Source organism: Rhinatrema bivittatum, chromosome 1 (genome assembly GCF_901001135.1).
Source record: "Rhinatrema bivittatum chromosome 1, aRhiBiv1.1, whole genome shotgun sequence".
Classification (NCBI taxonomy): Eukaryota; Metazoa; Chordata; class Amphibia; order Gymnophiona; family Rhinatrematidae; genus Rhinatrema; species Rhinatrema bivittatum.
Window position 1 is genome coordinate 489638182 of NC_042615.1, and position 12830 is coordinate 489651011.

Sequence of the window (12830 nt, forward strand, 5' to 3'; positions counted from 1 at the left end):
TGCACACTAATTGGCCACTTGATGTTGAGTGACCTTTCTACTCACATTGTTTGAAACCTCTACATCAGTCTAGTATATGAGCCAATTAATCTGTAATTAACAAATCAATTGGTGTTTTAGCCCATATACTCTTGGTTTCTCCCCCTGTTAGATGAGAAGCCTTCCAAAGATAATTGGGTGTTCTTTAAACCAGGGGTTCCCCCCTGAGGAAGCTGCTTTTGGCGAAACAAGGGCCTTGTCCTTTTCACAATGGAATGCAATCAGAAACTAGTGATTCTGCTCCATCCTTCCTATCAACTTCAGACTTGCTCAGATACATTCCCTCTCTACTGGGGAAGAAACTTCATGTATGCTTTTTCCACCGCTGCCCCTGATTTCAAGACCAGTTCATAAACTACTTCAAGACCATGGCCATAAGATTCTCATAGCTCCAGCATGGCTCAGACAGATCTGTATGTGTATCTCGTATGACTGTGTGTGGTCTCCAGAACATCTAAGATCAGATCCATTCCTGTTAATGCAAGAAGATCGATGTTTGCTCCATTCCAATCTACACAATCTCAGTCTTGCAACCTGGATGTTGAATACGCGATAATTGCCAACCTTGCCATACTAGAATCTTATCGAGGAGGTTTTACTTTCTGTCAGAAAACAATCTACTCAGCTAAGCTATGCCTTTAAATGGGGTAGATACTCCAATTGGTATTCTCAAGAATGGACTCTGTCCTTTTCATCGTGAGAAATGCCATTTGTTATCCTACTTCAACTTTTTCTCAACCTCAGGGCTTGCTACAATTTCCATGAGAGTTCACTTAAGTGTCATTGTGGTATACCACATCTTGGTTGACAGCAGGCTGATTTTGACTAGTCTCCTCATCTCCAAATTCATGAAATGGTTGTAGAACCTATATCTGCCAATTTGAAAGTACCATGGGATTTAAGTGTGTGGAAGGGTGATCTTTCTGGTAACAGTGACTTCTGCACGATGTGTCAGTAAACTTCAAGCCCTTCTATTCTGTGCTCCTTATTTGCAATTCTTCCACAATAGAGTGCTACTCCACACTCGTCCAAAGTTCCTGCTGAGATGGTGTTGGCCTTCCATCTCAATTGGTCCATTTTTTGCCTACTTTATTTCCCTGACTGCATGCACGTGACAGGGAGAAGCGACTTCTTAGGTTGGATCGTAACCTGGCTCTCGCCTATTATGAAAAGATCTCACCCTCATTGCCGAGCCTCTCTGCTTTTTGTCTTCAATAATCCTAATAGACCGGGAACCCAGTGACCAAACACACCTTAGCCAATTGTTACACTGCAGCGGGACTTGACCTTGCTAATCTGGTCAAAACCCATCATGTATGGTTTCTTCCATTGCTCATTTAAAAGACGTTTCTTGGGAAGATATCTGCAAAGCTGCCACATAGTCTGTACATACATTCACTTTACACTACTGTCTGGACAATTTTTTAAAGGCTGGTGGTGGTTTAGGGTAGGCCGTGTTGCAGAGCATAGTCTCATCATAGTCTATTCTCCATGGTGGAATCTGGATTTTTTTATTGGGAAAATCCTCTGTTGCAACTCTCAACTCAGAACTCCATACATGGAATGGCTAATTCAGCCTGCTTATTGATGGAAAAAGAAAGTTTGCTTACCATAAACAGTGTTTTCCATAGATAGCAGGATGAATTAGCCATGGAATGGCCACCCTCCTCCCTGGAGCATTGACTACCTAGCTAGCTAGTTCTGTTACTGACTGAAGAGGATCATGAGGTAATGCATGCACAGGAACTCCTGTAAACTTATTTAATTTATATTCCGCCTTCAGCATTTCAAATCAGATTACATTCACATAGCTCAAAGCTCTATAAGCCGTTTGATGCTTCTGGATGATTCCACCCACAAGTAATGACTAATTTATCTTGCTACGTATGGAAAACACCATTTAGGGTAAGCAAAACTTGCTTTCTTTATCTTTGAGCTTTTTACACCCATCCCCGGTGATCCTAGTTTAAAGCCACCCTTGGTAGTTTTGCCACCAGTCTGTTCTGGAAGGCAGTTTGGCACTTTTCATAGCTCCTGAAATGCCATCTTATGGTCCAGGAAGCTGAAACATTTTCAGCAACACCATCCATACAACCATTTATTCAACTCTAGAATGCAAGCTTTTCTGTTTCAGTATTAATCCTTGACTGGGAGAATTGAGAAGAAAACCACTTGTAAACCTATCTGCTTTGCCCTTTTTCCTAGAACAATTAAATCACTTTTGATATGTTCCTGGGGATATCTAGCAGTTTCATTGTGCCAACATTGGTAAGAAGAATCAAATAATAATCAGTGGGGTTGCTGATTCTTGGCAATTTCTCCATGATGTCTGATTTTTACGTCTGGCCGACAGCATATCTCCTGGGATGGAATGTTTAGTTGGCAAATGGATGCCTCTATGCCCCTCACAAGGCTGTCACCAACCAGCAATACCCTTTGCTTCTTAGACACACACAGTAATTGCTGATCCTGGAGCTTCTGTGCACACAAGCTTAAGTTTCTCCTCATCCTGGGTTAGTTTCTCAACTTCTGCTTCCAAGGCTGCATTCCCGAGTTCTATAGTTGCCATGAGGATTCTACTGACTTTGGTAATTTGTGTCCACTTGACATATTGTGGTCCAGTTTCTCTTTCAGCTCTCTTAGATGTTTTCATCTTAGATGTCTCAAGAAGCATTTCATCGATTCCAGTCATTGAGGACCACAAACTGATCTGGTTTTTAGGATAGCTCTAATGAATATGCATGAAACAGATTTTCATACTACTGAGGCAGTATACATACAAACCTCATGCATATTCATTAGGGATATCCTGAAAACTCAACTGGTTTGTGGCTCTAGAGGACCAGTGTTGCTCAACCCTTGTCTATAAGGTGTGTCCAATATTTTAGTTTTTGCTGCTATGGACTATCATGGCTAACCCTCTAGTAGTTTTCTGTTTCAGTGAGGTTTGCAAAGCTATAATGTGGTGTTCAGTCCACGTGTTTTTAGCAGTAGCCTATTTACTTTCTCAGAAGCTTGGAAGTTTGTCTTGATGATCCTCCTGGAGTGGTTCTGGGATAATTCCAATCCTTTGTGACTCATTTATTGATTTTTCTATGGGATTGTTTCTTTTTACTAAAGAACATGCAGTTTTATTTATTTTATGCAGTTCTCAAGAAAAACACAAAATATACACTAACCAGTTCTTTGTGTTTATTTTTTCATCTTTTTCATCTTTTATGTCATTATATGGACAGTTAATTCCATCAGAACTACTCTGTTAAAGTCTGTTTATCTTTAGGTTTGTAATAGTTGCTTACTGGTAATTATTCTTCAAAGGTAACATCTAAATAGCCGCACACATTTTGAGAGCTATCTTTATCCTGTTTTTATCTGTTAATATACAACTAAGCCAGCTGTTCCCTAAATAACTAACATCTTTTCAGGAGAACTTCATAAAAGATGGAAGAAATTTGGATTTGGTTTTTTAAGTTTAATTTGCCTTTCCAAATCCAAGCTCAAGGCAAGTTACAAATTCAAGTACAGTTGGTAGGTCTGTTACTTGTTTAGACGAGTACCAATTTACAATGTTGACTGCATGCATTATGGATTATAACATTTGTCATTACCAAGTAACATTTGGAATGGTATGCAAGAATTTTACAGAACCTCTTGGTTTGGCAAATGACAAATCACATAAATTAGTATGATACTGTTCAGATGCTATCATATGAGAATAATTATTCTGAAGTAGCTAGACTCTATTGCTGTGGTCCCCAAATCTAATCCTCTTGAGACACCAACAGAATTGCTATGCAAGTTAACTTGGTTCACAGACTGAATGTATACATACTGTATAAATCTCATGAATATGTATTATAAATATTTTGAAAACCATAGCAGGAGACCAGTATAAAATATGAAGCTTTAAAAATATCACTATTTACAAGATTATCACTATTTACAAGAATGTTGTGATGGACAGTGGGGATTAGACCTCATGGGAGGGAGGTGTGCTGTTCAGAGTTTGCTTGTTTGAAAAGGCAAGTTTTCAGGTCCTGTTTGAATTTTTTTGGGCATGATTCTTGACGTAGTGAGGGGGGAAGTTTGTTCCAAAGGGCGGGCGCAGCTAATGACAGTGCACGAGCTTTAGTGGAGCTGAGCTTAGAGTCTATGGGTAATGGGATATGCAGTGTTGCTCTGTGTTGCTGTCTTGTGGGTCTGTTTGTATTGTGAAATGTAAGGTGTTCTTCTAGCCAGTGCATATTTTGGTTGTGGAGGGCTTTTTGTTTTGGGGGGGGGGGAAGGGGGAATCTTTGCAGTCTGACAGGAGCTCCCTACTACTGACAGTATCAACTTCCTGCTGTGGCTGGGAGCTATAGCAAAATAAGTTTTGTGGATTTCTGGATAAAAATCTGAAAACCATGATTTATGTTCCCCTGGAAATTGAAGTTTTCAGATTTTCATCTGGAAAACCCATAAGACTGCACTTATGCTACAACTATGAGAAGCATTTAAAAGATGATACTTTTGTTGACAGGAATTCTCTTTCAGAATCTGAAGATTGCCAATTTTTTTCTTCTAAAATTTTTTTCACTTTTAATTTAATATTCTCTTGTATTTTTCTTGTCAGCCTCTTTAAGGTCCTGATTTGATGTACTGCTTTCTCTTTCTATCCATTATGTCTATAGTATTATCCTTGGACATAATGCTTAAGTATTTGCTTTTCAGCCAATAGGCTTAACCTTTTGTAATAGATGAGGAAAGGGGAATGACTGCTAATTGAAAATATTTGAGATGGATATTGCTAACTATATTCATACTAGACTTTCAAAAATTACTCTTGTATATTTTACTAATTCTCAGAAATCTAGAACTGAAAATTTGGTAGATTTTCTGTTGATAAGATTTGACCAAAACTGATTTCTGGAAGTTAACGAAGGTCACAAAGATTGTCACTCAGTATAATAAACCCATTTCTCATTATTGCTTTACTACTGTGCTTACTTAAAAATAGGGAACTATTATCTTGTTTGTTTTTAGGACCAAGATAAAACTCTTCAAGAGTCGCATAGGAAATTACAGGAACTGGAAACTGAACGCAATAATCGGATTGAAACTTTGGAACAACAAGCAAATGAACTTGAATACCTCCGTGAACGAGAGAATAGACTGAAACAAGATGTTGAGGTGAGTAACTTCTGCCATTGTTATGTTAATTGCTGGGTTCCAGATGAGGCCACTCTTTAAAAAGAAAAGCGCCAAGGAGTAGGCTTTCAGTTCCCATTTTTATTTGAAGAGCTGATTTTGTTTCCAGAAATCCCCTTTGCACTCTTGCTAGTGGGCCTGTTTTTATCCTGACAGGAATAAATAGTTTTTATTGGTCCTATCTAAGAATTAACCAAAGGGAATTATATATATGAACTTTCCAGACAAGGGGAATCCTTTGTTCAGATGTTTTTTCAAGGATCAGTGGAACTGTTCTGCCTGTATTCTGATAGGAAGTATGCAGTTGAGAGATAGAGTGGAGACTCTGGCATGGTGGAGTGATTCTTTTATGATGTACCATTCAGCAGTCTGGCATCTGTAACCAGGTTTGGTATCTGTATTGGAGATTTCCTAGCGTGTAGACAGATGGACTTGGGACCAGTGGGTTTATGCTTCCCTGCCAGCAGATGGAGATGGAGCAAGCTAATATCAGCTGATATCACAGTATATATAGCTCTGCAGTGACCCTAGCCTGCCAGTATTCTCCATCTCTAGCAGATGGTAGACGTGCATCTCCCTATGGGGATTGCTTTGAGCTTTTTGAAAGGAGAAATTTGAAATTCTAAATTCCGGAAAAGAAAACCCTGCTCTCCTGTGGTGATATCTTAAGGTCCCTTCCCCAGTTAAGAATTCCTGAGGCGATTTCCATGGACCTCCGAGGTGTGCCTTGGTCTGGTAACTGAGTTTCCTGGTGTGGACTTAGCTGCTAGTTTAGCTGAAAGGCAGCGGATGCAGGAGCCCGAGCACAGCAGTGACAGCAGATGCCCTCTCCCCCCACAGCTGGAGACCGTCTCTGTACTCAGCTGGTAAGCGCTGAGCTCAGGTAAGGTTTGGCGTGCATTGTTCAGTGCATGCCCTATTTATTTCATTGAGTCTGGGGCTAAAGGCAGACTTAGCTATCCATTCCCTACATTCTGCTGATTAATTACTACATTCTGGGGATCATGCCGTAGCTAGCAAAGCTCCTACATACTTAGGAACCACCAGTGGTGTTTCTTGTTGCTGCAAGGTGCTAAGAGCAGAACCATGGTGCTGGCCTGGATCTGAGCATCAGGCAGTGATGACTATTCTGTGGTACACCTAATCAGGTTTGAAGGTACAACATTGTACCATAGCACACCAAATGAGAAACAGATAAAACAGTGTATGTATATATCTGTAATAGTAAAACAGGAAACTTGAGTCACCTAAGTTCTTTTTGGTATCTGTAGCCACATTCCAAAAAACCTATAGTAGAACTGGAAATGATTTAGAGAAGGGCAACCAAAATGATAAAGAGAATGGAATGATCCACCTATGAGGAAAAGCTAAAGAGGTTAACGCTCTTCAGCTTGGAGGTTTAGTAAATCATGAGTGAAGTAGAATGAGTAAATGTGAATCAGTTGTTATGCTTTTCAAAAGAGCAAAAGATCTTTAAAAAAAAAATAATAAAAAGACTAAGGGATACTCTATGAAGTTTTAAATATCACATTTAAAACAAATGGAGAAAATATTTTTTCATTCAACACACAATTAAATTCTGGAATTCATTACCATAGGATGCGGTAAAAGCAATTAATGTAGCTAGGTTTAAAAAAGTATGGACAGGTTCCTAAAGGAAAAGTTCATAACCATTATTAAACAAGTAGACTTGGTGAAATCCATTGTTTATCCCTGGGTGTAAACAGCATGGAATCTGTACTGTCTGGGATCCTGCCAGATACCTTTAACCTGCATTGTTGGAAATAGAATATTTGGTATCAGACAAAATCCTCCTCCCACTAGCCCGCATAGATCCAGGATATATTTTCTCTTTCTCATCCAGTGACTCTTCTGTCCCACTGCTGGCAATATTGAAGGAGCCACATTTTTATGCCACTGGTCTAGAAATTTCATCTTGCTGGAATAGTATCACCTCAGTTTTTTTTTCGTCCTACGAAAAGTCACTGTAAGAATGCATCTAGCTCATTGCATGGCCCAGGATTCTGTGAAATGACCAAAAATCTAAAAAGATACAACCAAAGAGGGTAGAAACCTATATTTTGCTGATCCATAGACTTTAATGGGCAACAAAAACAAATGCAGATTAAAATGTTTATTTTTTTGAGTCACTGGCCATTCATATTCATTTCCCAAAATCTGAAACAAAATGCTGACTCTGTTCAGATTGCTCATTTGTTTTATGGTAAAACTTCTTTATTAAGGAATGGAACGGAATACAATATATAATATTCAGTAACTGGAAACATCAAATATTCATTACTTCTACTTCAAAATGGAAATACACATTTTCATTCCCTCTCCCCTTTCTCTTCCCGCTTCTGCTTTCGCCCAACTCTTATTACCAGTACAAAAACAGCAGCAATTAATAAAATATGGAAACAAGGCCAAGGCGCATTTCATTCTTATGTGCCCAGGCCATGCACGGAGACTAATAGACTGTTAGTAAAAAAGAAAAAAAAAAACCCCTTTAATTCAAAGCCCTAAACCAAATCCCTTTCCCCCAACCCCCTATGATATTTCAACCTCCTCATGTTATTAGGGTATCTTGGGTAAAAACAATTACAGATGTTAAATATCTATGGAAAATATTGAAGAAAGACTTGGAATTTACATACAGTTGAGAACTTTGCGATGTATTCTGGGGGAGAGCCCTTGAAGATAAGGTTCCCAAACAGCAAAAAAAACCCCCCTAAAAACCCTTGACTCTGGCGGAATGATGTTCCATGAGAGACTTTCCATCATCATGTTATGGAAAGCATTCTGCCATTGCTAAAATGAGCCTAACAATATGACCCTTTTTCCCATTAACAGGGCTTTCTGGAAGCGCAAACAAGCACCCACATCCTGGGAGATCCAAAACACGTGGATCAACAAAACGTTAATAGAAAGAAGAAGAAGAAAAACATACACCCAAATTTAAGTATCCCAGATCCAGGTCTTTATGCTGAGGATAAAGAGAAGCCCCCATTAGTGTTCTCAGCAATAAGGAACCTTCTCACTCAAGGCGGAAAGCAACCTGGCTGTGTGGGTTTTCTCCTCCCCTCGGCTTTCTAGCCAGTTAAACAAACACAAGCTGTGGGGGATGCCTTCTGAAAAGATCCTGTTCTCCCCCAACACAAACAGTGAATTAAGTTGCAGGTTATCCCTGTAAGATAAGCTGCTGCTCGCTGTTATTTGTTCAAAGCGCATCCGTCATTCATTGTTCCATGGTACTGTCGTGAAAAGAAAAATACAAACTGCCAAGTTTATGCATGGAAGATCTAAATCTGTATGCTGAGTATAAAGAGAAAATGGCCTTAGAGCTCCTGACAAATAGTGGCCCATCATAGGTGGTACACAAAAAAAACCAAAAAACCCCAACAAAATTCATTGCATGCAGCCCCTTGCTCGTTTTTTAAATTTGTTTTTCAATTAAATTTTATTGCTCACAAAGTACCATCATCAATAAAAGATTATCGTATGAAACAATCTGGTGCGATAGCAATTATTTATTTATTTATTTATTTATTTTTAATTTTTATATACCGGAATTCCTGTATGCAATACAAATCAATCCGGTTTACAAGTAACAAAAAGGTTGCCCTGGTCTGGGAGGTTAGACCGGGGTTTTTTACATAGAACATTGAACAATAACAATCAACCAATGAACATTATTACAAGGAACAGTGAAAACATTTGAAAACATTATCAATGGTAACCTCACCCTCCCAACCCCCACCTCGACAACCGCAGACTGTGAGATGACAAATAACTTCCATAGCGCCAAACAAGGATAGCAAAGTCAAACAATGATTCACAAAAGAAAACTAAGGCTACAGAGATGCTCCTAGGGAAAGCTAGGACCCACATGATACCAAGACCAAGAATGGGTTCCAAACTTTATAAAACTTAGAAAAGTTGTGATGCTTGACAGCAGTAAGCAGAAAGCAAACCCGTTTCAGTCATTTGAAGGAATAGTATCTGATTTCTATACCCCTGCTAACTTGCATCTAGTGGAAAGCAAAAGCTGATGAACCAACCGCCAACCATCCTTCGGGATATCTAAGGGTAGATTCAATAACACATTTTCCGGGGCAAAGATTAATTGAAAATCCAGAATTCCTTCAATAAAGGAGAAAACAGCTCCCCAAAATAAAGATACTCTGGGACAGTCCCACCATAAGTGAAAATAGGTCCCTCTGTTCCCACACTTTATCCAGCACAAGTCATCTGTACTTGGATATGCTTTCTGAGTACTCACTGGAGTCAAATACCACCTATTTAGAACCTTATAACTGTTTTCTGACAAAATAGCCAAGATCAAACTCAATTTTGTTTGTGAAAAGAAAAGGTCCCATTCCTCATTCTGCAATTTCTTCCCCAATTATTTCTCCCACACCAAAACAAAAGAAGCCCACTCCTGTACATCTTTATTAAGAAATTTATAAATGTTAGAAAAGATACCTTTTATGTAATCAGCATGATCCCACCAATATTCAAATTGAGTTTTACCCAACATTAGATCATCTTTGATCCTGCTCTTTGTCAAACATGGCTTACATCTGTCTGTGGCAGGAAAATGGATCCTAAGAGATAAATTCAAATCCTATGTCATAAGGCATTTAAACTAGATGCCGGGGGTGGCAGAAAGAAATTAGAATGTCACCCCCCCAAATACAAATGCAATGGAAAAGGGTGAAGTGGATAACAAAACTCAACTAAATAAGTCACAAAAGGAGTCCAAGAAAAGCAGTAACCTGAACGAGAAAAGCTGGAAAGCTATGACTACAAATGCTCATAGTTTGGGCAATAAAATCCCAGATCTGCAGGCCCTAATGGTGGAGGCAGACTTGGACGTTGTTGCTGTCACGGAGACGTGGTTCACAGAATCTCTTGATTGGGATACGGCAATACCGGGCCTTAACTTGTTAAGGAAGGACAGAGAGGATAGGAAAGGGGGAGGAGTGGTGTTTTATGTCAGAAACAATATCCAAGCATCTGAGATGCAAGGAAGATGGAGCAAAGAAGAAGCACTATGGGCCGACCTAAAAAAAGATGATGGGGCATCCATTTTTATTGGAGTGGTTTACAGGCCTCCAAATGAAATGGAATAACTTGACAGAGATCTGGTTGAAGACATTCAAAAGATGGGAAAGAAGGGAGAAGTGGTGATTGTTGGAGATTTTAATCTGCCGGATGTAGACTGGAGAATCCCTTCTGCAGAATCTAACAGTAGTAGAGAGATGGTGGATGCCCTACAAGGGGCTCTGTTCAAACAATTGGTAATGGAACCTATGAGGGAGGGAGCTAAAAGAGATTTAATGCTCACTAATGGAGATAATATCTTTAATGTCCAGGTGGGTGCCCACCTCAGCACCAGTGATCATCAAAAGGTATGGTTTCATATCACAAATAGGATATGGAGAAGAAGCACGAAGACCCGAGTTATGCAGTTCAAAAACACAGACTTTGATGAAATGGGGAAGTACCTGGAGGAAGAACTAGAAGGCTGGGAGAACGAGAGAGATGTGGAACAACAGCTGCAAAGGTTAAAAGTGTCCAACAGGCTTGGACATTGTTTAAAAATACAATCTTAGAGGTGCAGTCCATATGTATTCTGCGCATTAAGAAAGGTGGAAGGGAAGGCAAAACGATTACCGTCATGATTAAAAGGTGAGGTGAAAGAGGCTATTTTAGCAAAAAAAACATCCTTCAAAAATTGGAAGAAGGATTCATCTGAAGAAAACAGGATAAAACATAAGCATTGTCAAGGTAAGTGTAAAACATTGATAAGACAGGCGAAGAGAGAATTTGAAATGAAGTTGGCCATAGAGGCAAAAACTCATAATAAAAACTTTTTAAAATATATCCGAAGCAAGAAACCTGTGAGGGAGTCAGTTGGACCATTAGATGACAGAGGGGTTAAAGGGGCTCTTAGGGAAGATGAGGCCATTACAGAAAGACTAAATGAATTCTTTGCCTCCGTGTTTACTAATGAGGATGTTGGGGAGATACCAGTTCCGGAGATGGTTTTCAGGGGTGATGAGTCAGACGAACTGAATGAAATCACTGTGAACCTGGAAGATGTAGTAGGCCAGATTGACAAACTAAAGAGTAGCAAATCACCTGGACCGGATGGTATGCATCCTAGGGTTCGGAAGGAACTCAAAAATGAAATTTCTGATCTATTAGTTAAAATTTGTAGCCTATCATTAAAATCATCCATTGTACCTGAAGACTGGAGGGTGGCCAATGTTACCCCAATATGTAAAAAAGGCACAAGGGGCGATTCAGGTAACTAAAGACCAATGAGCCTGACTTCAGTGCCGGGAAAAATAGTGGAAACTATTCTCAGGATCAAAATCGTAGAGCATATAGAAAGACATGATTTAGTGGGACACAGTCAACATGGATTTACCCAAGGGAAGTCTTGCCTAACAAATCTGCTTCATTTTTTTGAAGGGGTTAATAAACATGTGGATAAAGTTGAACCGGTAGATATAGTGTATTTGGATTTTCAGAAGGCGTTTGACAAAGTCCCTCATGAGAGGCTTCTACGAAAACTAAAAAGTCATGGGATAGGAGGCGATGTCCTTTCGTGGATTACAAACTGGTTAAAAGACAGGAAACAGAGAGTAGGATTAAATGGTCAATTTTCTCAGTGGAAAAGGGTAAACAGTGGAGTGCCTCAGGGATCTGTACTTGGACCGGTGCTTTTCAATATATATATATAAAAATGATCTGGAAAGGAATACGATGAGTGAGGTTATCAAATTTGCGGATGATACAAAATTATTCAGAGTAGTTAAATCACAAGCAGACTGTGATACATTACAGGAGGACCTTGCAAGACTGAAAGATTGGGCATCCAAATGGCAGAGGAAATTTAATGTGGACAAGTGCAAGATGTTGCATATAGGGAAAAATAACCCTTGCTGTAGTTACACGATGTTAGGTTCGATATTAGGAGCTACCACCCAGGAAAAAAGATCTAGGCATCATAGTGGATAATACTTTACAATCGTCGGCTCAGTGTGCTGCAGCAGTCAAAAAAGCAAATAGAATGTTAAGAATTATTAGGAAGGGAATGGTTAATAAAATGGAAAATGTCATAATGCCTCTGTGTCGCTCCATGGTGAGACTGCACCTTGAATACTGTGTACAATTCTGGTCACCACATCTCAAAAAAGATATAGTTGCGATGGAGAAGGTACAGAGAAGGGCAACCAAAATGATAAAGGGGATGGAACAGCTCCACTATGAGGAAAGGCTGAAGAGGTTAGAGCTTTTCAGCTTGGAGAAGAGACGGCTGAGGGGGGATATGATAGAGGTGTTTAAAATCATGAGAGGTCTAGAATGGGTAGATGTGAATCGGTTATTTACTCTTTCGGATAGTAGAAAGACTAGGGGGCACTCCATGAAGTTAGCATGTGGCACATTTAAAACTAATCGGAGAAAGTTCTTTTTCACTCAACGCACAATTAAACTCTGGAATTTGCCAGAGGATGTGGTTAGTGCAATTAGTATAGCTGTGTTTAAAAAAGGATTGGATAAGTTCTTGGAGGAGAAGTCCATTACCTGCT

General features: G+C 39.4%; 1 protein-coding gene across 8 annotated transcripts in view; it reads left to right on the forward strand.

Moving 5' to 3' along the window:
* CCDC171 (coiled-coil domain containing 171) overlaps window positions 1-12830 on the forward strand; it is a 982183-nt gene that overhangs the window by 74884 nt on the left and 894469 nt on the right. For all 8 annotated transcript variants that reach the window (XR_003857717.1, XM_029608527.1, XM_029608555.1 and 5 more), the window contains exon 6: window positions 5062-5208. Coding sequence is in view for 7 of the 8 variants with exons in the window: in XM_029608527.1 (XP_029464387.1) it covers window positions 5062-5208 (147 nt within the window). In the remaining variant the exon portion in view is untranslated. The remainder of the gene's footprint in view (window positions 1-5061; window positions 5209-12830) is intronic.